This window comes from Ambystoma mexicanum, chromosome 4p (assembly GCF_040938575.1).
Source record: "Ambystoma mexicanum isolate Mex_15411 chromosome 4p, UKY_AmexF1_1, whole genome shotgun sequence".
Classification (NCBI taxonomy): domain Eukaryota; kingdom Metazoa; phylum Chordata; class Amphibia; order Caudata; family Ambystomatidae; genus Ambystoma; species Ambystoma mexicanum.
The window spans coordinates 969194144-969221870 of record NC_090927.1 but is presented as its reverse complement, the minus strand read 5'-3'; the positions used below and the strand labels follow the sequence as shown (position 1 = coordinate 969221870).

The window sequence follows — 27727 nt, the reverse complement described above, 5'->3', positions numbered from 1 at the left end:
TTCCACCGAAAATTGGCAGAATTACTGTTGGTGTTCTGTTTGACAGCGGTAATTCCACCAGCGGAATTACCGTTACCACCGATGGGTGGTGCGCACCCATGCCTACTCATGATTCAGCAGACATTCAGCAGGGATGCTTAGCTCTAACAGTAATTCCACCTGGCGGCATTACCGCCAGTCTTACCGCCAAACTCGTAATGAGGGTCTAAGTCCCTTTTCCTATGGCGGCAGCTATCTTGTTTTTATTTTTACAGGAGTTTGTGCTCACACAACATGTGCGTATCACATCTCCTGTAAAAAAACAAAATGAAACCATTTGCATAAAGGATGAATGCTGGGGTGCGAATGGCTATCACCCCCTTGTCGGAGGGGAGGGAGTGGGTGAAAATGGCCGTAACAGCTGACAGCCCTCACCAGGGCCTAGGATCGGGCTGCTGGTCCATTACTGGCCATGTCCGGCTGCCCACAGGACAGTGATTGCCATATAGCTCACAAATTCACAGATGCTTCATGGTCCCCAGACCTTGTAATATGAAAGCCTCTTGCTGGCTCCTCGATGGGTATAATTACATTAAATTCAAACCTTGATTTTAGATGAAATGTTCATGTAGTTTCATTTGTGTGACTGGGGATTTTTTATTTTAGCACTGATCATCTGAAAGAGAGACAGGACTTACATTGGATGCAACAGATCCTTTTAATATCAGTTTCCACTAGAAAATATTTTCTGCATTGTTCAAGCCACCATTTTGACTTTTGAACAAAAGGGATAATTTTTCAAATCCCAGGAGGGCTAATTAAAGTGTAAAAAAGCATGCTTGGAAGATTTACGCATTATTTTAAACCACATTGAACACTCTGTGCAATGTTCAACATGCGTAACAGGGACACGAAACAAGGTTTACGTTACTGCATCTGCTCCACCTCTGAAAAATTGATCTTTATGCTAGCAGAAATGCATTGGATTCCTTAGGAACCCATGTAATTAATTCCAGCTGTTCAACTATATGATGGGAGGCAATACAAACTAAATTAAAAATGTTTATAACACACTTCATGCTGGACTCCAGCCTGTGAGTGCAGGACCATGTATCAAACCCGTGCTACTCACCACTGTTGTGTTGCCAAGATGAGCTTGTTGCCCCTGAGATGTTCTACCGCCAAACAATGCACAAGAACCCGGGTCCACTTGGATATCTATTCATTGCTTGTACTTTGCAGTGCATACAATGAAAATTGCATGGATGACTGCATTGCATAAAGGTGAACACATCTTTAGGATCCACTCCATACATTAAGCATTTGTCTGAAAATGAGCCCCGGCGTGTGTGAATGCTTCAAGTCAATGGCAAAAGACTGGTCGTTTTCTATTTCCATTACTGCCAGTTTATTGTAATACATTTGGTGTGATGGCACTGGTCTCAGGATAATATGCAATTATTACAGGATTCATAATTCTCTTCTTCTATCTGTAAGTCTGCATTCATAGTCTCTACATAACAGACTCCTGACTGGAAGGCGTGCCCTTCATTTTCCTTTTAGATTTAATTTGAGCATCTAAGGTTTCCTACTTCCTTTATTAAGAAGTACATTTGGTTGGTTCCTCTGCTTATTTCAAGCACTCTCAAGCAACATTGTCATTGGATGCTCAAGGAAATTAATTCTGTGGCTAGAAGTAGTCTTCATTTCTAAATACTGCACACCAGTAACTGTTAAACTCTGCCCCCACAAGTGCATTGACCTTTAAAGAGCTCTTCCCTCCTCTTTCCCTAACTTGGTGAGAGGACAGTCGTCCAACTGAGCTCCCCATTCTGTGACACCTAAGTGGCTTCTGGCTGGGATCACTTCTTCCACCTGGGAAAGTCATCTTGCATCCTATCCTGGCAGCACAGAAATGAAAACTCTCAAGAACGCTCTACTTAAGTGATAGAGCTCCAAATGGTTCCAAAGGCAGGACTTCTCTAAGCTACTTTGGTTGCGGTTGGAAGCCTGTGGCTGCAATGTTCAGGGGAGAAAAGACAGAATGTTTTTGGAAAAATAACTTTTGGTCTTTTCTCCCTCGAACATTTCCGTCACAGGCTTCCAACCCCAATCCATTATGACCTACTTGTTGACCATTCACCTGATCTATTATATGTCACAGAAACTTGGTTGATAGACTCTTCTGGTCGGGATATAGTGCATCTCCTTCCAGCCAATTATCATATCGTTCATCTGGACCATAACTCCCCCCATCCGGGGGGTGGTATTGCCATTATTCACAAATCCCATGTAGAATTATCTGCTCTCTCATTGACACGTATGATATAAATGGAAGCTCTGCTAATTTGCTGTACTTTGTCAACTAATAGTGCACTGCAAATGTTAGTAGTCTATCGCCCTCCCCTATATGATTCCCTTTTTGGCTCCTTATTCATGGATTTAGTTGCAAACTTACATCATACATTTTCTAGCCTGTTGGTGGTTGGTGATTTTAATCTGGGTTTTAAACACCAGACAGAGCCATCTTTAACTAATTTCTCTGAAAGTTTGGAGGACTTTGGCTATATCCAACTAGTTCATGACTCAAAGCATCAACGTGACAATATCCTTTACCTTGTTTCTCGAATCCCTTGCTTGTGGTGCTTTATCCTGTATTTCCCATTACCTGGTCGGACCACCATGTAGTCCCTTTTACTATTCAAGCATAGGTGGTTCGCCCAGCATCCACCTCAGTGGAAATTCCTAGATGTAACTGGCGTGCAGTGAGCATGGACAGCTTGGCTGCACGGGGTATGGTCAAACGGGATACCGCCCTGACAACTGACCTGTCTGCACTTATCCAAGTAGCCACCTTGTGTGCTGATGAGTTTGCGCCTATCTATCTGGTCAAATCTCAAAAACGTCAAACAAAACCCCGGTTCTTGGATGATCTCAGGATATTACGGTTAAAGTGCAGACAGGCCGAGCGTAAGTGGCGCCTGGCTATTTACCTAGTGACAGGCTGACATTTCGGGCTGCCTCTTCTGCCTACCGTAGCGCCATCAGTAAAGTTAAATGCTCCTTTTCTCAGGAGAGGATAGCAAGCGTTTTAAATCGACCTAAGGAATTATTCTCCCTGGTATGCTCAGAGGCGTAGCCAGGATTGTCAAACAAGCTCAGCCTCAAGCTAATGTAGTTGGGCCCACCCAAGTGAAATTAACATATGTAAAGGCCCACACAGTGCTTTTGAGTGGGCATTAACAGATTTTGGGTGTGCCTTGCCTGCTCAGGCCCTACCCTGTCTACGCCTCTGGGTATGCTCTCTCTCTTCCTCTGCTAACTCATCTTCTACTGTGCTTCTCTCTCAGGCTCTTTGTGATTCTCTTTCCTCCTTTTTTATTCTGAAAATAACAGACATTCAAGAATGTATATTGGCCACAGTGCTCACTGAGAATGCTCTTAATGGGGAAATAGCTACTCACTCCCGTCCTTCTTTCCTGTCTTTTCGGATGAACTTAAATCGGCATCCCCTTTGGACCCTTTCCCTTTGAACATCTGGAAGGAAATCATGCTTATGTTAATGCGGTAAATGGTCCCTGTACCTCCGGTTTGATCCCTATGGGGCTGAAACAGGCACTGGTGGTTCCCCTTCTTAAAAAACCTGTTGTTGGATCCTACAATCCCTGCTAATTTTTCGACCAATCTCTCTTCTTTCTTTTCCTATGAAACTTCTTGGGTCTTTAATCCCTCCCTTATTTAGCCAGTTTTTGGAAAATTCTGTTTTTTTTGCCTGTTTCAGTCTGGCTTCTGTCCAGACCGTGGTACAGAGAGTGTTCTGGTCTCAGCTTTGAATGATCTAGTGCAGCTGGTTGATCAGGGTGGATTGGGGGCACTGGTCTTATTAGATCTGTCAGCAGCATTCGGCACAGTTGACCACTCCACCCTGTTGGACTGCCTCGCCCAAGCTGGCATCTCTGGTCTGGTGCTGCCATGGTTCTCCTCTTTTTTGTCTGTTAGCGCACAACAACTTTATTTTTCTCCTTTCTGCTCGGTTTCTGTCCCTCCGTCTTGTGGGGTTCCAGCTGAAAATACTGCGTAAAGTTCTTCCTGTCCTCCATAAGCATTTTTGAGCCTTGGCGTTGGCCTCACTGGTTGTGAGCCACCTTGACTATTGCAACTCACTATACCTGGCGCAGCCTCTGTACTTAATTCAATGCCTACAGCGTATTCAAAATTTGGATGACCGAGTCGTCACCGCGTCCTTTTATGGCACGCATATCATGCCCATTTTGCCCACTATTCACTGGCTCCCAGTGAGGAAAAACATTCAGTTTAAGTCTCTGTGTTGTTCACCGGGCTGTATATGGTCATGGAGCTGAATTCCTTCGAGCCAAATTTTAAGTCTATGTCCCTACCCGGGCACTTCGTTCTCAGGATGGCTTTCTTCTTGTTGTTCCACGTTATAAATTAGTCAGAACTGGCAGCCGTGCCTTTTCAGTAACCAAGCTGTGGAACACTTTGGCATGCAAGTCATCGACCTTTAGGTGTGTTTTAGTGTTCTGCCTGTACTCCCTACTTTAATCAGGCAACTAGCACCAAGATGCCTCAGGTGAATGCGCACTTTAGAAATGTAATAACATAACATAATGCATTTTATTCACCCAAATCTGACATCATTGTCACCCTTACTCGCACATATTCCCAAAGTATGTACAAAATCTTGAGACGGGAAACATGGAAACCTGTAGGGCAATTCTTCATCTCCATGCCATAGAAACACAGATGTACTTGAGGATGTTGTGGCTGCAAATGTGTCCTAAATTACAGCATTATCAGGTACATCTATTTCCAAAGATGAACCAATTGTAAATCTGCCACAAACCCATAATTTTTGTATACCATACCAGAAAGAATGTAGCCAGTGAAAAAAAGTGGTGAAAATACCTCTACAGTGAAAAGGTTGCCAAGCAAAAAGTAGTCAAAAATGCAGCTGAAAAGTAGCCAAACATGTACTGCTGCTGTGTGGGGGATTGGTGGGGGTGGGGGGGGGGCGTTTGTGGGCATGTGATTGCCTAGTTTAGGTTTAGGTGTGATGAATCTGATGGAGTCATCACTGTTTTCCCAGCTTTGACCTCCTCCCATGTGGCATAGGGACGGTAGCCACTACCTGATTCTGACCCTGGGGGTAACTGTATGAGGGCGGATCACATGGGAGGAGACAGCCTCTTGGAAGATGTCACAGCTTCATTGGATGAGGCACGTTATCTGACATTTGCCCATGAAGGAAAAACCCTTAATACCCAATACCCTAATGGCCTACTGCCAATCTATAACCCCTTTAGGGAAAATTGACAAACCTTTTCCCAAACCGATTTAGGCCAAACTTCGATTCCTAGTCTGAAAAAGAAAAGCTTCAAAAGTACATTTTCCAAGTTCTAATTCCCCTCCATATAGAACTGGCTTGTCGTATGGAACCTAAGTGTGAGAACGTTTTTCAGCCTAACACAACTAGTGGTGAACCTGTTGATTTGGTCTAAATGAAATAACAGTTGTCTTAAATGAGTCGGGCTGCATTTCTGTTCCTTATTCCGAGACTGATCAGAATGGTTGATAGACTGAGGTGAGTGGCGAGGGGTAGAAACCGTTCAGTTGCGCCCAGCTCTTTGGTATCTCAACAATTTTTAACAGCTTTTTGGGTAAATCATTAGCTTGTAGTAAATAATTCTCTTTAGACTCTTGGTGATTTTTTATGCCTTTTTTATCAAAGAAAATTCTCAACATAAAGTCAGAATTTGCTGACAGTTCCTCGGGAGGGATAAGCCTTGTTCAGCGTTATTTTTCTCAAAACAACTACAAAATACAAAACTGAAAAAAAGTTTCAGAATATCACTGTTTCTCTTATAAAAGAGGATTTTCCATGCTCATTGGATTATGGACTTGCACATGCAGAGAAAGAAAAATATACCCACTTTCGTGCTTGGAACTTGTGTTGCTCTACATTTGAGCATGTATCATAAAGAGTTTCTATATTTAGCGTGAAGTACATTTTGATTATTTGTTGTGTCAGATCAAGATAGTGCTCTATGATCGGGTTAGGGCTCAAAAGGTGTGGCACTGGTTCCTGCCTACCTTAGAATTCTGTCATTGTGTTCCTCTGATCTTTCTCAGAATTGCGGCATGATAACCTGAGGTCTGGTGTTTGCAACGCTAAGAGTTTTGTAAAAGTGTGGTCTCGCGATCACGTGTGCTCCGTTGTCACGTGACCGCTGGTCCACCATTTTGGATCAGGGACGTTAAAACAGTCCAAAAGATGCTTGTTATGTTTATATGAATATTATTTGTTGAACTTAGTTGTAGTGTACTGGCTAACTACACAATGGTGTATAATCTACTTGAGTTGTTTGAAGTGGAATTGTGATCACACGTGATGTAACATCACATGATCACAAGTCCTCCATCTTGAGTCAGGTATTGCTCAATGGAGAACGGTACTTTTATAGGGCTATTGGACCCTTCCTGCTGTGACTTGTAGTCCAAAATTCAACGGGCTTGACTTCATAATATAATTATGCAATGAATAAAGATTGGATACATTATCAAAATATTAAACTAATCTAGAGATTATCATCTGTGCAATACAAATTTAGGTATACTATACCGCATAACTTAACATTGCTTTCAAGGGCTCAGCAGCCTTATAGTTAATTTGGTAGTGTTTTACAGAAGATGTATCATCTCAGCGTCCACATTAAGGCCATTATGGCAAGTGTACAAAATACATATCCAAAACGTTTTGCAGGATTTTAGGATTTTTTCCAAATTGCCTCCTCTAGGTGGCGTCTTGATTTTTTCAATCCCATAAAATGTCATATTATTTTTAGATTCTACTTTGTGTATTGTTGAATGATGGTATCCTATAGGGTACCTGATATATTCTTTTGAGAAGGCTCTGAAATGCTCTTGAATCCTTGTTTTAAGCATTCTTGTTGTGCTTCCAACATATAGTTTCCCACATTTACATTCTATTGCATAGACAACCAGTTTGGTGTTACAGCTGATGAAATCTTTTATTTTAAATACTTTTCCATTCGGTAGCTTTATGTCTTGTTTGCCGTTTGCTGAAAAAGTGAAGCTTTTGCAGTGTCCACACTTGTAGTTGCCTCTAAGAGGTTTGGAGTCCCATAGTTGTGGTGAACCAGTTTTGTGCTTTTTATTGGTAAAGTGTGAGTGGCTCAGGATGTCCTTAAGGCTTTTGGCTTTGCAGAAGGTAATGTTCACATGTGTTCATCAAGGTATCCTGAGAAATCTATGTCCAATTTAAGGATATGCCAATTTTTCTGCAAAATTTGTTTAATTTATTTGGTGTTAGAAAAGTAGGTTGTGATGAATCTTATCTTGTTGAAATGGTCTGTTGTGGTTGTGGTACTTTTGTTAACTAGAAGTTCCTATCTTGGCCTTTTGTTAGTTTTATCATATGTTTTGTTGAGATGTCTATGGTTGTATCCTCTTGCTTTGAACTTGATATTTTGACATGTTTTTCATATTCATCTTGTTCTGTACAATTTCTTTTGATCCTCAGCATCTCACCATAAGGTATGTTTCTAATAATATGTTGAGGATGGTTACTGTACGCATGAAGTATTGTATTCCCAGCAGTGGGTTTGACATAGGGAGTCCTGTATATATTTTCATTTTTGATATAGAGTTCTAGATCCAGGAAGTGAATTGAGGTTGTGCTCTCATTGATAGTAAATGTCAAGTTGTACAGATTGGAGTTGAGATAGTCATAATATTCTTGTAAGGCGGTTGTATCTCTGTTTCATGTAAGTAGGACATCATCAATGTACCTTCCCCAGTAAATGATATTGTTGTTTGTAGTAAATGCTGCATGCTGCCATGCATGCTCAAGAAAGAAGTATCCCACATAGAGGTTTGTGTATGGTGGTGCAAATTTGGCACCCATTGCTGTTCCTTGGCTCTGCCTGTAAATTTGGTCGTTAAACAGAAAGAAATTGTTTGTGAGAGTAAAGTTTAGCATTTCCAAAATCATCTGATTTTGGCTTAGTAGGAGACTGATCTCGTCTTCAGGAAGTCATTTGTTGCTTCTAGCCCTTTGGGGTGTGGAATGCTGGAGATGTCTAGGGTGCCAATTCTATAATCTTTTTCCCAATTAATTGCTTCCAGCTTTTGTATAACATGCTTAGTGTCTTTGATATGAGAGGCCAGACCTGAGACAAGTGGCTGAAGATGTTTATCTATATATTTGGAAATGGTCTCAGTGATTGAACCAATACTATTTATAATAGGTCTAAATGTTGGAAATGTATCGAATGGTTTGTGTATTTTGGGTATGAAATATATTGTTCCTAAAATGGGATGGGAGTTACTTAGAAATCTCTTTTCCTCATCTGTTAATAGACCTAAGTCTAACCAGTGTGTCGTCATCAGTGCCCAATCAAGGACCAGTTTTGTGATGGGATTGGTATTTAGTTTCTCGTAATGTCATGAACCATCGGACACGTCCTTTCTGGAGGAGCTAACAACAGAAGTTCAGAATCTCAAAGCCGAGAATGCCGCATTAAAGCAACTAGTCCTGTCATGTGATTCCGCAACCAAGGAGAGTGTATTGCTGGGCGGAGTGGTGGATAAATATGATGGCTCATCAAAGAACCTTTGTGGCTTCCTCGATTCGTGTTTAGTACACTTTACCTTTAAGCCCTACTACTTCTCTACCCCCAGGGCATAGGTGGGCTTTATGATTTCTCATCTTTCCGGGAATGCATTAACTTGGGCTACGCCTGGAGATGCCCTCCTGGATGACTATGATGGTTTTGTACGGGCTCTAAAGACCATGTTTCACCGGCCAGAACAGGTTTACAGTGCTCAAGAACGTCTACTGGATTTCCAACAAGGGTCCCAGGATATGCTTACCTATGTAACACGCTTTAAGCAACTGGCCAAGGAAGCAGATTGGTCCTCGAAGGCCTGCTTTACCCTTTTTCGAAGAGGACTGAATGAAGAGATAAAAGACGAGTTAGCCAGGGTAGCTAGCCCAGGTTCCTTCCAGGCTCTCATGGACCTCTTCTTACAAATAGACTTTCGTATCCAGGAAAGGGAGGCATAAAAGAAGAAGACTAAAATACCCTACCAAAAGACCTCTACAGAACCTTCCTGTAGACCTGAGCCCGCTCCTGCCCCGACCACAGACCCAGAACCCATGCAACTAGGGCCCTTCCGCGGACCCATATCTCCGCAAGAAAGGATGCGACGGATTCACACCGGGTTGTGTATTTACTGTGCCTCTGATAAACACCTTGTGAGAGAATGTCCTTTAGCCCCTCCACGGCGTTCGGGAAACGCCAGCTCCCGATCCTAGATGGAGCACAGCTTCAGGAGAGTGATGTTTGCTCCACATCTATTCCATCCTTGAACTCTCCTGGACAAAACAACCTTGTGATCTTGCAGGCCTTTCTATCGCTGTCCAAGAAAGAAGCTTATCCCATTCTGGCATTATTGGATTGTGGGGCCATGGGGATATTTATAGATCATGATTGGGTCACTACCCACCACATTCCATATGAAACACGAGACATCATGCAACCTGTAGAGGCCATCGATGGAAGACCTCTCTCTTCAGAACCCATAACCCTGCAAACCAAAGAGATCCAGCTCTCGATAAACCATCATCAAGAGGTGATCAAATTTGACATCATAAAATCTGCCCATTATCCAATGGTACTGGGTATGCCATGGTTACAGAAGCACGACCCATACATCAACTGGGCGGCAGGATCCTTGTTTCCTGGTTCAGAACATTGTATGTCTCACTTTCTATCCCTGAATTCCTCGACAAGATCCTCTGAAGGTACGCTAACAGACCAGCAAGGCCCATTCACGGTCTCAAATATTATCCAGGTTGCCAGGACCTATCAGGATTACACTGATGTGTTTTCAATATGCCATAGTTCAGGCCCTACCCACTCACAGACCTGAAGACTGCGCTATTTATACTGAACCCTCAGCAGTGATTCCCTTTGGAAGGATGTTCATTCTATCAGAACCAGAGAAAAGGGCCCTCGGAGAATACTTGGATACTAACCTGGAAAATGGCACTATACGACCATCCAAATCCCCGGCGGGAGCTTCGTTGTTTTTTGTTCCCAAGAAAGATACCAAGGAGCTTAGGCCTTGCCTTGATTATCGTGGTCTTAATCAATGCACCCTCAAGGACCGCTACCCATTGCCCTTAATCTCGGATATCCTGGAAACAGTGAGAGGAGCTGTAATCTTCACGAAATTGGATCTCAGAGGTGCCTACCATCTGATCCATATAAAGGAGGGTGACGAATGGAAAACAGCCTTTAGAACACCCTTTGGTCCCTTTGAATACCTGGTTATGCCCTTCGGACTCGCCAATGCCCCAGCGGTCTTCTAACATTTTATGGACCGGATGTTCTCCGATATGCTGTTCCTCTTAGTCATAGTTTACCTGGACGATATACTGATATACTCCAAGGACCATCTTAAGCATGAAGAACATGTTAAAGCAGTCTTACAGCGGCTATGTGAACATAAGCTCCTGGCTAAACCCGAGAAATACCTTTTCCATGTCTCTACTGTTCACTATCTCAGGTGTGTCCTTAGTCCAGAAGGAATTGGAATGGACCACTCAAAAACTAAATTCCATTCTATCCTGGCCTGTTCCAACTACTGTGAAACAGATTCAATCCTTCCTGGGGCTTGCCAACTTCTACCAAAAATGCATACCTTCCTTTTCAGAGATTGTACAACCGATCATTTCATTGTTGAAGAAGGAAACTCCCTTTCTCTGGACAGCAGCCCAAGATGAAGCGTTCCAGCGATTGAAGTCGGAGTTCACACAAGCCCCCATCTTGGCTCAACCTGCCATTGATCGACCCTTCCTGGTGGAGGCGGATGCCTCCAACTACGCCATCAGAGCAGTCCTAAAACAGGAATTTGAAGACAAATCAGAACACCCCATCGCTTATCTCTTGTGAACCCTGACTCCTAGCGAGACCCATTATTCTCTTCTGGAAAAGGAACTATTAGCCATCCGTCAAGCCTTCACAGAGTGGCGTCATCTACTCCTGGGAGCAAAACATCGGAATCTTCAAGTTTTACAATCCCTGGAATGTAGGAATAGTCGTCAAGCCCGTTGGGCCTTCTTCTTTGCCCAGTAACAGTTCCAAATCCATCATGTTCCTGGAACACACAATATAATTGCTGACGCCTTATCCCGACGTCCCAACTACGAAACTCTTCAAGATCGATCCTTCCCAAAGATGTTTCCCCACACAATATTTGTAGCCCAAGCAATCAGTCTCCTGGACGACATTCTGATTCAAACCCAGTCCTCTGAGATCTGGATGGAGTTTACCAGGAAGAATCAATGGAATCTTAAAACAAAGGACGGGTATTTATTCAAGTATAATGGCCTGGTCATCCCCACGGAGAGATTGCGACAAAGGATTACAAGCCTCTGTCATGATACCCTTCATTCAGGACATCGTGGCATCACCAGCACTCTCCGTTTAATACAAAGACAGTTTTGGTGGCCAAAAATGAAAGTTGACGTCCAGCAGTACATCTAAGCCCGTGCAGTCTGCACTCAAAACAAGCATGATAACAAGAAACCGGCGGGTCTCCTACTCCAACCAACGCTACCAACAAGACCTTGGGAATTCATTGCTACAGACTTTATTGTGGAATTACCACCTTCCAGGGGATACACAACTATCATGATTACCATTGATTTATTCACTCACATGGCTCATTTTACACCCTTATATAAACTACCATCTTCCTCAGAACTCGCTGGAATCTTCCTGGAACACATATTCCGACTTCATGGACTCCCTTCCAAGATCATATCAGACAGAGGACCTCAATACATATCTCAGTTCTGGAAACACTTATGCCGTATACTAGGAATCCAACGTGCCCTCTCCTCAGGTTATCATCCACAGACCAACGGAGCTACTGAACGTGTGTACCAAACCCTGGAGCAGTATCTTCGCTGTTTCACCACCAAGGTCCAGGACGATTGGTCACTCTTAATACCTGTGGCTGAATTCGCCTACAACAATTCGGATCACTTGCTGTCAAAACCAGCCCCTTCTTCTGCAGCCAAGGATTCCACCCTTCGGTTTTACCATCCATTCTCCCACATCCTACACCAGTTCCTACAGTCGATTCCTGGATTGAAACTCTCATCAACGTACACAAGGAAGCCAAAGAACACCTCAAAAGGGCCCGAACAAGCACCAAGCACTATGTAGACTTCAAAGAGGACCAGGGCCTTCCTATGCATTGGGTGATAAGGTCTGGCTGTCCTCAAAACTACTCCCTCGACACTTACAACCAAAAGTTGGCTCACCAGTATTTTGATCCTTTTTCCATAAAGGAAATCATTAACCCAGTGGCCTTCCGACTCAAACTACCTGACTCCTGGAAAAGGATCCACCCAGTTTTTCACACTTCTCTATTGAAACCCTACGTCCAGTCCTCCCGGACTGCTCCAAGATCTACACCTGTGGTTGTCAATGATCAGTTAGAATATGAAGTGTCCAGAATATGTGACTCCAGGTACAGACGTGGTCAGCTACAGTATCTGGTCGAGTGGAAAGGGTACCCTCCCAGTGGACGCACCTGGGAACCAGTCTCAAACCTAAATGCCCCCAGACTACTCCGAAGATGCCACCTTATACACACAGGCAAACCCGGAGGAACAGGCTTTCGGAGGAGGCATGCTGTCATGAACCATCGGACGCATCCTTTCTGGACTTCATGGTCCCTGACCCATAGGGGCCTGCACTTGGCAGTTCTCCCAACATGGCCACCGAACGCGGAACGCAGTTTACCAGTCTCCGCATCGTACGCACTACGTTATACAAAACTGACACGCACTTGCGGCCCTGTGCATTTCAACGCTACCGCTTGCAGCAGCCAGACATGTGCTGCCGTAGTTCGTACAGCAAATTCCTTTGATTCCTGGTTCCCGGTCCCCGAAATTCCCCCTCCTTCATCCTTACCTTTCTTGTTCTCAGTTTGCTTGCCGGATCTCCTTTGCACTCGTCTTCCGAGTGCACTACTCGCCATTTCCTGGAACTTTCCCGGACATCTGAATGTTTCCTGGAGACGGGACGGAGAACGCATGCTGGAACCCGAGGACCTACGCACTGGGTTGTACAAGACCCGATCTGTGCGAAAGAAGACTTCATCGAAGAACTCCAATAAACGACACAGACAGGTGAGAAGGGGGGAAACCTGTGACACGTAACATGTGTCTTGGCTTAGATATTCTTCTGCTGACTTGAGATACTCGGTTGTATTCATCAATAAAAAAGATATTTTGATCTAAGTTCTTGTATAGTAGCTTTATAAAACAGATCAATTACATTATCTTGTGCCAGTTGTGGAGTAAATACTGAATTTTGTTTGAAAGTTGTTTCTTTGCTTAGATCAGTATTAATTTGCCAGTTCCACCGTAAGTGTTTGGAAGGTATGCACGTCTTCATTTTCTCCTAAATTGAGTAGGTTTACTAGTTCCTCTATATAGGAAACTGTTAAGTCTGATGGGATTTCTGTGGCTTTTTGTCTTTTTGTCCCAAAATCTTGTGAGAAGTGTTTTTTTAATTTAAGCCTTCTACAAATCTGTAAAGATCCGTATTGATGGTGAAATAATCTGGAGGTTCAGAGGGGCAGAAGGTTAGCCCTTAGTTCAAAACTCTTGTCATATGGAACCACTCAAATCTATTTCCCAAGTAATCTGCATCATTTATCATCAATGGACTCCATTTCTCACAAACACCCAAGTTCTGGGACAAGGAGGAAGGTACCGATGCAGAGCAGCAGAAGGAGCCTTAAGCTCAATGAGCATGCTAGTTGTTTTCAGGATGCATCCATGCGCAGGATGTTTAAAGATCGAAAACAAACTCTAGGACGCTGCTGTCTTGGGAGAAGTCATCGTACCTCTTTGTGAGGTGTATGGTCCCTGGAAGCATGGACCGTGTGACAGAGCCAATCGGCTCATCAGCAAGGAGGCAGAGAAACGTTACGCGAGCAGAGCATGTTGCAGACATGCCAGGAACTGAGGGAAGATTCCTGGGCGATCGACAACCAGAGAAAGCAACATTTCACCTACCGGGACCTGAATGAAGGCAGACGTGCTGAAGCACAGCCACAAGAGAAACTGTAACGATGTGGAAGCAGCCCAGAGTGAAAAGCAGGTGGCAATATGTGTCATGATTCCTGCCCCTCATGTCCCCAGCCCTCCAAGATGTCAGGCTGGAGCCAGGCCACGATCACCTACATGGCCTTCAAGGGCCTCTCCATCCCTCCAAAGACCCACTTGGAGTCAGACTTGGCGTTTATGGCACCAGACTCACTCCCATAGGATAACATTGGGGATTGGACTTGTAGTGCATTGATGGGGACAAGATGGATACCCCCACATATTTGGGTTCCCAGAACTGCATGTGCAGTCTAGTCTTTTGGGTGTGGTTCAGCCCAGAGACACCTGGGATACCCAGAGACTATTTAAGCCACGCCCAGGCTGAGAAACATGCTTTGTGTTTTGTGCACCTGCAGCGTGACACTCACCGTGTTCGGATCGGTCTCCAGTAGGACTGCATCTTTCTTCTGCGCTCAGCTCCTGCAAGAACAAGAACACTGTTAGGAACAGCCTTACCTTGCAGCGCTTCTGCCCATCATTCATCGCTCCTTCTATTCTGCGGGCATCTTCGGCGGTGTCATTCCTATCCCGGCATGCCGCTTCCTAGAGAAAAGGGAAAAGAACAGAAAAAAGGCATTAGTAAGCATTCTGCAAATCTTCGCTTATTTTTAAATACTGTACGAGCTTCAAACGCTTACCTGAATCCCAGCCGCTGTGGGGGAACTCTGTTTCCGGAACTTCTCATCCATCTGCAAGAGGGAAAAGACACTCCAGGTTAGCGTGGAAACATCTAGAGGCGCTGCATACCACGCTTACTCACCGCATTTGTTCTTCATAACCGGCATCCACGCTGAAAATGTCGCGGCACCTAAAAGACACAGGAAAAGAACTCAGTTCAATACAAATACGAAAGGGGTGCATCGCTCATCGCGCTCTCACTAACCTTCAGCGCTAGTCATCTCAGCAGCACGCCGCCATCCCTGGACGCCGGCCATCATCTAAGGAAGGAAAGGAACGAAGTTAGAGAACTGTTCAAAAGACTCATTATACTTACCTGTCGGACTCTTGCCAGGGAAGTAATTAGGCAGCAACGAGCCTGCATCAATCAACGCACCCCTGTGCTGAAAGCAGGACGGAGAGCACACTATCCAAGAAAACAAGGTGAGCTGTGGATCAAAGGGAAGCGTTGGACCCCGGGGAAGAAGGGGTTCAAGCACACAGAGACAATAGGGAGTTAAACTCTACCAATCCTGTGTTTCAGGCCTAGTCTCCAGTCGAATAGCCTCCAGGGACGGGTTTGAGGTCGTAAGAGGTCAGAACAGGCTGAGTGACGTTCCTGTGGATACCAGGTGAGCGTTACAGAACACAAAGAATCACATCAAAATCCACCTGGGTGTCATGGAAACGTCAGAAACCGACCAGTTAGCCTACATGTTGGGGCAGCTACGTTCCGAAGTACATGCGGCCAGGCAGAAGACCAACACCCTGAGAAGAGCTGATAGTAGCCAAAGAAAGCACTGATGATTTAAGCCGGCACCTTCTCCAGTCACAAGCAGGGCATGCACCATTGCCGGGAAGCGTGCCCTCAATGCCAGCACCATCAGCCAATACCCGTTCAGATAACCCTTCCTGGGGCAGTTCCCTTGGCCCCACTCGAACGATTTACAGGGGATCCCAAGAGGTTTGCAACGTTCATGAACCAGTGCCGCCTGCACTTCCTTCGTAGGCCAGGGGCCTTTCCGAATGACCAATCACGGGTCGCCCGTTGTACTCATGGGCAGGCATTAGACAATGAACTTCGGTCCCTACGCCAAGGGAATCAAGACCTATTAACATACATAGCCACGTTCAATAGACTTGTAGTTGAAGCAGAATGGCCAGTGGAGAAGACAACCACATTATTTCATCGGGGGTTGCGGGGAGAGCTCAAGGATGTTCTCGCACAAGTAGTGAACCCCCCGAAAGACTGCTCAGAATTCATTGACCTTGTTGTTCAACTGGATCATAGGTTGCAGGACCGAAGAGCAGATCGAACCAGACCGGACCCTTGGCCAATGTATGTGTGTGCGTTCAAAGGACAATACTGCCCGAACAACGGAAGGTTCAGGAGAACCAATGCAAATCGGGGGGTTCAGATCCCCCTTGACTAAAGTGGAAAGGGATAAAAGGAGACAGCAGCAGTTATGTCTGTACTGTGGAAGGTCAGGTAATTTCCTTAAAGAATGCCCTGTGAAGCCACCGAGGAGGACGGTAGGTGCCACGGACAAGGAAGATACCATCAAGGAATCGGAAAACTCCCCAGCCCGGCAAGTCTAAGGGTCCACATGTCGAGCGAAGAAAGTGAACTACAGACCTCCCATTTTGCACTATCTGTGGTCTTGATCAATCACCAACAACCATCTTGGATGCACGCAGTAAGAGCGTACATAGACAGTGGAGCCATTGCGAATTACATCGACCGGGATCTTGCGGCAAAGATGGGGCTTCCATTACGCCCTAAATCAACCACCGACACTGTTACCACTGTCGACGGCACAGAAATAGCTTCTGGCCTAGTATCCCAATGCACTTCAGCTTTAACCCTTCTGTGCCAGGATGGACACCAAGAATCTATTGTTTTCGACCTCATTAAGGCACCACAGTTCCGGTGGATTTTGGGAATACCATGGTTGATAGCTCACAATCCTCAAATCGATTGGCGAGCAAAAGAATTGGCCTTTTCCCCGAGACTTGCGCTCACACATGTTATCACCAAGAGAAACAACCAATAGACACCAGAACCTCCACGGTTGCAACTGTGGCAATCGGCACCCTACCAAGTGAATACCAGGACTTTCAAGATGTCTTTCAGAAAGAACAGGCTAATACCCTGCCACCGCATAGACCATACGATTGCCAAATCGACCTGATACCTGGCGCACAAATCCCTTGTGGGCGAATTTACACACTCACGGAACCAGAAAACCAGCAACTGAAGGCCTATCTTGACCAATACCTGGCCAATGGCTTCATCCATCCCTCGAAGTCTCCAGCAGCCAGTCCTCTATTCTTTGTACCGAAAAGGAGGGGGACTTGAGAACATGCATCGACTATCGCGCACTGAACCAAATTACCGTAAAAAAAACACTACCCCCTGCCACTGATCCCTGAATTGCTTGATCAAGTCAAAGATGCCCAAATTTACACAAAACTAGACCTGAGGGGGGCATATCACCTTGTTCGCGTAAAACAGGTGGACGAATAGAAAACCGCTTTTCGCACCAAATACGGCTTGTACGAATATCAAGTAATGCCCTTTGGCCTTTGCAACGCGCCTGCTGCATTTCAATACTTCATGAACGATGTCCTACGGGAATTGATTGATGTCTGTGCTCTAGTGTACATCGACGATATCCTAGTATATTCCGCATCAAAGCAGGACCACGTTAAACACGTCCGATCCATATTGGAGAAACTCCGTCAACACCAGCTCTACGCCAAGCTCGAAAAGTGATCATTCCACATCTCCGAGGTGGAATTCCTGGGCTTTATTCTCAGCCTGAATGGAATCCGTATGGATGTACACAAGGTATTGATTAATTGATATTTTATTTCTATTGCGCTCGTACACAAGTGTTTCAGAGCGCGACATGGCAAGGGAAGGGAACAGGGGAGAACAAAACAGTGATCTTACTAGGCCCAGTGACATTGATAACGCGCAAGTGCATGGGAGAGGGGCGAGGGGAAAAGTGCATGGAAGGGGGGAGAGGTGGAAAGTGCGAAGCAGAGGAGAAACAGATAAATAACAATAAATAAATAATAAAAGCAACAAATAGTGGTAATGCAGCCAGCAATTTGCAAGTGTTAGGTTTAAGGCATCAGGCAGGGTAGGTCTTATAAGTGCAGGAAGAGAAAAGGGGGGGCTCTATGGGTACAGATACAGACCCCAGTGCAAGGGGTGGCCTGGAGGCAGTGCGGGAGGATGGCAGGATGAGGAGGTACCTGGGACCAAAAGACAGAGGGTGGCCAGGTGCACGGTGTCAAGAGAGAACAGATTAGCAGGGGAGAGGGGGAGCGAAGGCAAAAGAAAAGAGGAAGGTCTTGAGGTACTTCCGGAACCGAAGGTGGTTCTCAAGTTTTAGAGTGGCAGGGAGGCTGTTCCAGAGGGAGGCCCCAGCCAAAGACAGAGATCTACCCCCAGCTCGTTTCTTAGAAAAACGACTGACCCTGAGTGAGTTGGAGGTAGAGGAGTGAAGAGCTCGAGGGGAGAGGTATTTGCGGAAGGATAGCTGAAGGTATTTTGGACCCAGGCCCCAGAAAGCCTTGTGGACAATGCAGAGGGTTTTGAATTTAATCCTTGCATCCACTGGGAGCCAGTGGAGAGATTTCAGAGCTGGAGAGATACGATCCCAGGGCTTGAGGCCAAGGATAAGTCTTGCAGTCCTGTTCTGGATTAGTTGCAGAGGGCGGAGAGTAGAGGCAGGTAGATTTAGATAGAGGCTGTTACAATAGTCCAAGATAGAGAGAACCAGAGCTTGAGATACCATGAGCTTCTGGGGGAAGGAGAGGAAAGGCAGAGTACCTCTGAGGAGGTGCAGTCGGAAATGTGACTTTTTAGAGACCTCAGAGATGTGGGCGGAGAAGGAAAGGGTGGAGTCAAAGATGACCCCGAGGTTCTTAGCCTCGCAGGTGGTGGTAGGAGGAGGGCCAAGGGAGGCCGGCCAGAGAGTGAGGGGAAAGGATGGTGAAGGTGTGCCGATGAGGAGGATCTCCGTCTTGCTGGCATTCAGACTAAGATCATTGGCGGCATACCAATCTTGAATGGCAGTTAGGAACTAAGTGAAAAGGAAGATTAAAGGTATTGCCTCTCTTGTCCAGTGGGGAGGAGATAAACATGACCCTCCTGAACTTGTCTTACAGTCTAATGTAGTCTGAGGGGCATTTTCCCAACCCGTTTTATGGTAATACAAATCTTTAACCAAAAACATGGCAACTTTGTGTCTGACTTTAATTGCTAACTCCTCACTTAGGATAGGGGTTAGGGTAAGGATAGGGGATTTGGTTAGAATTAGGGTAAGAGTTAGGATTAGGGTGATTGCTGCAGGGCAGGCGATGTTGGGGTTTGGTAAGTTGTTAGGGTAGATTAAGCGTCAGAAAAAATAAATCAGTAAGTGGTGGGAGGAACATTTATTACAGAATTACTTCGATGTTGTCAGAACACCCCATGGCTTACAGATCATGTTCACACCATCTTTTGAGGATCAGGATTCAGGCATGTTAGAAGAAAGGCATCAAGTCACTGATGAATGCTCTGCCAGATTTCTAACTATGCCAATTTGGATAGAATTGAAATCCTTAAACGCATAGATGAAATCAATGCCAAATTGAAAGATGTCATAGCAACAGATGAGGGCAATGCACGTGTGCCAGCATTGAGTCCTCATGGGTCACCTATGAAGAATAAATAAAGTTACCTAAACAACAAAAATTCATAAGAGACAAAACTGAATTGGGACAGGTTTATACGTTCGCCAAGAGGTTTGACCACTTATGCAAATCATCTTCCATGCCTAAAATGGACACATTGGTTGATACATCTAAAGCCACTTCCTCATCTTCGGAAGTCGGATATTTCCAACAGTGAAAATGAGCCGGTAAATAGCCTCAATAAAATCCCAAAATTGGGGAGAGGCTGTGGAAGGGGCTGAAATCGTCTCACGGGAAGAAAGTGCACCAAATGAGGCGGGGCAAAGGTCACACCAAATATATCTCAAGAGAGGTCAACACGCTTTGGAGGCTGCGGCAGGAAATAACTCAGTTTTCTGAATTATAAGTGGTTATTTTGTCGACCCATTAACTCACAATACAACAAACAGGTGTTAAAGTTGGGCCCAAATTCCTGTCCCACCCTGCAGTATGATTATGTTCAGTCAAGACTGGACTTTTATCAATTCATGAGGAAAGTGAAACTTAAAACATGTTTTGCTGTGCCCGATCACCCTCCATTGTCAGGAAAAACTAATCTTACTATTTCTGAACAACCTACTTTGGCGGATATGGCACAACTTTCTGATATTGCTGGAGAGTTAGAAGAAATTAATTAGATGGATTTTTATATTGATTCTGAGTGGCCCAGTACTAGCAGGCTAAAGTGCAAATCCAAATTGAATTTACCCCTTCATGATTGGGGGATATCTGGAGGCTTTTCAGGATTTAGTAAATACTGATTTACAGAGACAGAGACTTAATTGCCATAGTACCAATCAATTCAACTTAACCAAGATGCAGCAATGTACCTTATCCGATTTACAACAATTAACGAATGTTGTTATTAAACCTTCGGATAAGTGTTCTAACATTGTCCAGTTGAAGCATTGTGATTATGTCGCTGTGGCCCATCAGCAATTATGCAATCGGTCTTGTTATATTAAACCTTTAGAGAATCCTTTCTCTACTATTCAAGAAGATCTCAACACATTTCTCAGCAATTGGCTTGACAGAGGTATTCTAGACCTAGACATGTGTACATTCTTGTCACCTACTCATCCAGTAATTCCCACCATTTACGTTTTTGCTGAAGATCCATAAATGAATGTGAATGTCTACAGGCAGGCCGATTGTGACCCTTTGGGCTTCTTTATTGGATAATATGTCTAAATATATTGATGAGGCATTGATTTCTTTTGTTTTGATGTTACCCTCCCACCTCAAAGATACCAAGGACTTTCGAAAACATGTCAATGAAATTTCTTGGGAGGAGGGTCTATTGCTGGCGACATTAGATGTTGTCTCCTTTTATACCTCCATAAATCACACAGTAGGCATGACTGCCTGTAAAACCTTTGTAGACACTAGATCACTAGCATTTTCTTGCACATACAGACATAACTATGGAGATGATTTCGTTTTGCCTTAATAACAATGTGTTTCTCTTTGAAGAGACTTATTATATACAAGTAAGGTGCACTGGCATGGGCACCACTTTTGTGCTTCATATGCCAAACTAACTCTTGGTTGGTGGGAAAGTAGTATTGTGTGGTCACAGGAAAATGAACTTTACACCGAATGACTAGTGATTTGACTACGCTATATTGATGATTTAGTTATTATCTGGAGAGGCGATGAATTGGAGTCACTACATTTTGTAAGTGCATTGAATAAGAATGATTTGAATTTACATTTCACAAATCTGCATAACCCAGCGTTCAGTTTTGATACTCATCCACACATTTTCCTTATATTTATAAACACATTTTATTTGTGCCTCCTGCATTAGTGAAAATGTTGTGTATTTGAGTCAATCAATTTAGTTTTTTCCAAACATGTTTTTGTTAACAATATTAATAAACAGCCGTGAGATCAAAGACATTTTGACTAACTATTGCTGCACTCTTTTTAGGAGGGCATACAGAGTGCACGAAAGCCCGGGAAAGAGATGGGAAGTGGTCTATCAGTGGTCTCTTCAACTCTTTATGCCGCTGTTCAACCCGAACATGTGCCAAAGAAAAGGTAGTGTATAGATGTATTTATTGGACATTTGGACATTATGGCACTGCAAGATCATGTGTGAGATTACACAAAATCTCCATCTGTTCTCAAGAATCAGGAGTTGCTAGAATCTTTCGGATAACCTTTAATTAAATAGACAGGATAGGATAGAAAATGTTGAAAATTTAAATCTAAACAATATAGACTCTGAAAACAGTGATCTACACCAAACAAGTGTGCTGCAACATGCCCCCAAGTTTAAAACACTTGAACCGAAGCTAATATAAAGAAGGACTGTGTTGCACTATAAGGAATAATGCTCAGCTAAAGTACCAGGGATACATCTCTGAGTTTATTGGGCAGCAAATGTTGAAAAGACATTTACGTTTTAAGAGACTTGGAACAGCGTCTGTGTGAGGGCAGACGCCGAAGAGCCGTATATGCAAAACTGAACCAAGGTGAATCTCCTGTAATCTCTTAAGATGCGTCAGGTAGGAATTTGAATGAGCTTAAACTTGTAAAGTCTGTATACGTTAATATGTTATTCATACCTTCACAGCACCACTTTGTTGTTTTTGTGAATCCCATGTACTGTCAGATCAGTGCTCCAGAGGCCAGAAGATGGAGCGTTTGACGCATGTGGTTCCAATAATAGTGGGCCTGGGTCAGTGGTGTGCTTATGCAGGTCCCTATATAAATGCTTCATGAAAGAGGAACATTTTCAGACATGTCCTGATTTTGACAAGGTCAATTTTGAGGTGACGGTATAAGCAGAAAGAATTCAAAAGGGTTGAACCATGTGTAAGAGATGTTCTTCCTCCAAACATCTTGACTCTCCATGTTCAGGAATACAGTTTGTTTAGTAGGTTTAGACTCTAGACATCCAGTGAGCTAATGTGGGACCAGTTTTCTGGAGGGAAGATTTCAGATGGTTAAGGTTTCCGTCTTCTCTCTCAAAGTACCTCTGTTGTACCGCAGGGATCGCCCATGTCTCCTATGTTTAACATTTATATGCAACCGCTTATGGATATTTTTTGTAAACATCATCTGTTGTTCCCTTCTTACACCAAAAACACCCAGCTGTAGCTTAAGGCCTCTAATTGAAATGTGAATTCCTCCCTTCTCAAGGATTGTCTCTTGAAAGTTAAACAATGGATGACCAATAACAACCTCCAACTGAACCCATCTAAGACAGAGGTGATTCCGTTCAGTCCTAAATATTTGCTGAAGATCACCAATCCTTCACTGATGCTGTCCCACTTAATAGGAATCATATCTTCCCCTCACCGGCCAGATCAATGAAGTCATTTTTTCAGCCTTTTTATTTATCTCAGTCTTCCAAGACGAATACTTCACTATATACTGACAGAAGAGCATGCATCTTTGGCAGGGACTCTTATCAATTCTCACCTGGGCTACGCTCATGCTCTCTATGCTGGCATCTCTGTCCCTTGAACTGGCAGCAGGTGGTTCTGAATCAGCTGTGCATTTGATTTGTAAACTCTCCAAAAGAAGCAATATTTTTCCTTATTGACTTCCTCCACTGGCTTCAAGTTCGCCAGTGCATTATTTTAAAAGTATTGTGCCTAGTTTTGAAATGTTTATACAATCTTGCCCCCAGTTAAGCTTAAATCTAAAATTCTTCCTTACGCTCTGCCAAGAACTCTTCACTAATTGGATAAATATTTTTGGGCCATACCATCCTCCTGTTCCTGTACTAAGACAAAAGGGATTGGACGATTATCAGTCATGTGACCAATACTTTGGAATCAGCTTCCTCTGGAGCTCCTACAAATAAACACTATTTTTCCTTTTCACAAAAAATTGAAAGTGTTCCTTTTGAAATAATTCTGGGTCCTTGATTGAGATTTGAGTGTATATCATCCAAGTCCAAATGCAGGTTCTTCCTGCCCAGTTCCCTTGGGATATGTGCATTAAAAATATACGCAAATCAAATCAAAAGGCCTTATGGCATCTGTCGGCGGTGTCCATGGAAGGCTTTATGGACGGAACATCTGTTTCACTGAGAGCCAGTGGCATCTCCAGGGCTGGTACAAAAGATTGTAATGTTTTAGACCAAAGATGATGACGAGTGTGAAGTCCTCCCTTGGCAAGAATGATGGAAGTTTAAGTATTGGGATTGACCTGCTGAGATCTCACACCACCTGGTAAAGCGTGTATGTGTGTTCATTTTCAGTAATCTTCAGTGCTGAAATGTTGACAGCACTCAGAAGAAACATACTCTATATATTATGAACCATATTCGTTTGTTTGGTGTATTACTTGTTATAAGTCTACTGAATATATGATCAACAATCTTCTCCCATGGAGCTAAATAGTAAGCTAAAATAATGTGATTGCATGTGATCCTCTTTAATATTTGTATACTTTAGTTATCTCTGAGACAATGTGCAAGCTCATTAAAGCTTTGCTCATTATCATACTGCATCTCATTAAAGTTAATCTTTTAGTATATTTGTATGTACAATGCATTAGCATTCTGTCGTGTATATTTTATTGGCTTCCTTTAACGCCAATGTTCTGCTATTGCCATTCATATTTTAGGACCCCAGAATGCTTTGTGTCCATGCAGTTGGAGAAAGTTGGACTAAGGGACGTGATGCTGAGCACATTCATTCACAAGAAACAGACAATGGGCACAGTCATGAAAAATGCTGTAAGTGTTACTAGTTACAGATACTTCTGTTCCCACAATGTGTCCTGCACATAGAAAGTATATCAACATGTAAGCAATTTGCCATGTCTCCTCACCTCCTCACTCTAGAAGAGCTCACATTTGAATTTTTGGAGAACGTATTCCTGCTAAAGGAACAGATTTCACAGCCATCAAGGATGTCATGTTCACATTACATCTTTAAAAGCATACCAAAGCAAGTGTAGCTTGTGTTGAGGTGCAGTTGGATGGCTTTGTTTAATTTGTAATGAGGCATCAGTATTTAAGTATTCCAGTTGCACATTTGCATGGGTTTGAAGATCGCCCTCCTGGCGCCACTGGACCATTCTTCGATGAACTGGGGCAGCTTCTTGGTTCTCTCTCCCCATCACATCACCTAATCTCTCAGGTGATTTTAACATTCCTTCTCCTAACACTCTGCAAAAATCTGACCTCCAAACTTTTCACAATGAACACACTAGTCACTTGATTCATAACTAACTACTCACTCTGCTGGAAACTCTCTTGACCTCCTTTTCATCTCACACTCTTTCAGCAACTAACACTACTGTCACGCCATCTCTTTCAGACCACTCCATTGTATCCACCACCATTATCTTTCCTCCCCACCTACCGCTCCCATTTCCAAGACAAAATGTAAACCCTCTGCAATTCCTCCCTTCCTCTCTGACCTTCAACTGACTTTCAACTCTCACTCTCCTCCCTCTCTCCAACTCATTCCTCCACTGACACTGCTTTCTCCACCTTACAGTCCCTACTTCACTCCTTCTCTTCTCACTTCCAACTGCTAACTTTCACCCCTAAATCCCAGCATCCTCACCCTTATGTCTCCCCATTAATACTTGGTCTCCACAATAACATGCAACAACTCTTTCTCAGTTGGAGGCACTCCGACTCTCATGAGGACCTGCAACTATACCTCTCTGCCTTTGACTCTCTCAATGCCACACACTCCAACCATCCTCGTTGACTCCACTGCACCCTGAATTCACTCCTTACTGCTTTTAAAGCCACAACTATTAACTCTACTCTTCAGCTAGTGACTGAATACTTTTCTTCCAAAATCAGGGAATTTCCACTTCACCGTCCTCTTGCTCCCTCCTTCTAGTTTCTTTACTACATCTACTCCACCATCTTTAACTGCCCCTATCTCACACTTCAGCCATACCAACACTGAGGAAGTCCTTGCACTGCTTATGACGTCTAACCCCTCCTGTGCCCCATCATATCCTCTTGCGCCTCAGCTTGTTAAACCTATTGCCCCTTTAGGGTCCTCTCACCTCCCGAATCTCTTCAACCCGTCCTTCGACTCTGCCTGCTTTCCCCCTACTTTCAAATCGGCCATGGTCATCCCTCTTCTGAAAAAGCAAGATGCTGATCCAAACCTGCCGACCAACATTTGAAAGGCGTCACTTCTTCCTCACTACTCTGAGGTGTTGGAAAGCGTTATGATATGATATGATAGGTTATTTATAACGCACCTAATACCCAGAGTTTTCTAAGCGCGGACCTGGGGATTGAACCTGCCTGCTCCGTGCTGTCTTGCTTCCAAGGTGATCACCTTGCCGCTGACCTATCCTCCTATTTGTTTTCAACTGCTTTACTAACTTTCTTGACACGCATAACCTTCATGACCACCTCCAAGCCAGTTTCCTCTCTTGCCACTCCACTGAAACTGCTCCCATGAATGTCTCAAACTGTTTTGCCTCTGCTAAATATTCCAACCTATCTTCTATCCTAATCCTCCTCAACTTATCTACTGCTTTTGATACCATTGATCACTCATATCTCCTCAATACTCTCTCTCTCTGCTTGGGATTCGTGATCAAGTCCTTGCATGGATTGAGTCCTACCTGGAACCTCGCCAATTTTCTGGTATATAAACACATCCCAACTCACTTCTCTTACTGTTTGTGTTCTGCAAGGCTCTGTATTAGGTCTGCACAAGTTCACACTGTACACTTGTGCTCTCAGGACAATTATCTCCTCCTTTGGGTTCTCGTACTAACTCTTCAAAGTCAACCGCCACATCTTTTTCTTCATTCCTGAACTCTCTGACTGTCTCTCTGCTATTAAATACTGGATGGCCTCACACTCTTATGTTGAACTCCTCGACAACAGAGGTGCTTTACTTTCCTGGCAAATCCTCTATCTCATCTCCTCCCCTGCCTATCGAGTTTGCACTCTTACTCGCACTCACACTCCACTATTCCCTACTCCCCTTCAGCTAGAAACCTTTTTGTCATCTCGGACCCTTCACACACATTCTCTACCTTTATCCCTTACACTGCAATGGCAGCTCGCCACAAGCTCCTAAATATCAGGAAAATCAGGCACCTTATTCTCTTCATAAACGCCAAATTTCTCCTAACCACTCTTGTGTTCTCTAAATTGGACTACTGTGTCAGTATACTCTTTGATCTTCCAATCTATTGATTCTGTCCCCTTTACAAGATTATTTACTTTGCTATCAGAACTCTCTTTGAACTCCCTTGCTTCACCCCTACTTCTGATTATCACCAGCAGGCTGGCTGGCTAACTATGCAAAACATGGCCATATTCAACTTTCTTTTACTAGTGCATAAAATCCATCCACGGTAAGGCACCACCATATCTATTGTCTTCTATCAACCCGTACAAACCCTTGTGCAGCCTTTGCTTTTCCTCCTCCACCACCCTTGCGGCACCCTGTTCGCCCTGTGCTTCCTCTTGCTTCTGCTCTTTCACTCTTCTTGCTCTGCTTACTTGGAACTCCCCCCTCTACAATTTTAAACGTGGTCCACATTGAATTCAAAAGCAAATTAAAAGCTCACCTCCTCGCTTCTGAGCTGTCCTCTTAACTCACCTCTCCAGCCTTACTATTTACACATTCCCTCACCACTAACCGGACTCTTCTCTCTCTTTTTCCTACCACACTAGCACTTAATAGTTGAGGTCACAGCTCATGCTTGGCTGACTATACTGCCTACCCGCTGGCACTTATTTGTCCTAAGTACATTCAACGTATTGTTCACGGAATCTGTCCAAGATACCCTATACCAAATGTGCCATAATGCCACTCAAACTCTCCCCATTATAAGAGGCTCACTGCCTGCAGTTTATCTGCTATATTACCTTTTGAATGCTACTTTGTGACCAAAAGAGCTTCTTTACATGTATGTCTGTATGTATGTCTGTATGTATTTATGTATGTATGTATGTATGAAATTAAATAAATTATAAAATATGTTTTTTCCCAAACACATACATTATGACTGATTTTTCTGAACATGTGGCAACATGTTATCAATAAAATATTGTCCCAGATAATCGTTCTTTTATATTTTTTAAGATTAATTTCTCATTTAGTTGGCGCTCTCCTCACTCTGCCAGGATTGTCCCTGCCAGGGGCAATGCGTATGTCTTGGAAG

The 27727-nt window shown here is 43.9% G+C and overlaps 1 protein-coding gene across 1 annotated transcript in view; it reads left to right on the top strand.

Moving 5' to 3' along the window:
• The first annotated feature begins 13135 nt into the window (after positions 1-13135).
• LOC138452877 (uncharacterized) overlaps positions 13136-27727 on the top strand; it is a 43197-nt gene continuing 28605 nt past the window's right edge. The window contains exons 1-3 of the mRNA XM_069605224.1: positions 13136-13231; positions 21534-21643; positions 24188-24299. Coding sequence (XP_069461325.1) covers positions 13136-13231; positions 21534-21643; positions 24188-24299 — 318 coding nt within the window. The remainder of the gene's footprint in view (positions 13232-21533; positions 21644-24187; positions 24300-27727) is intronic.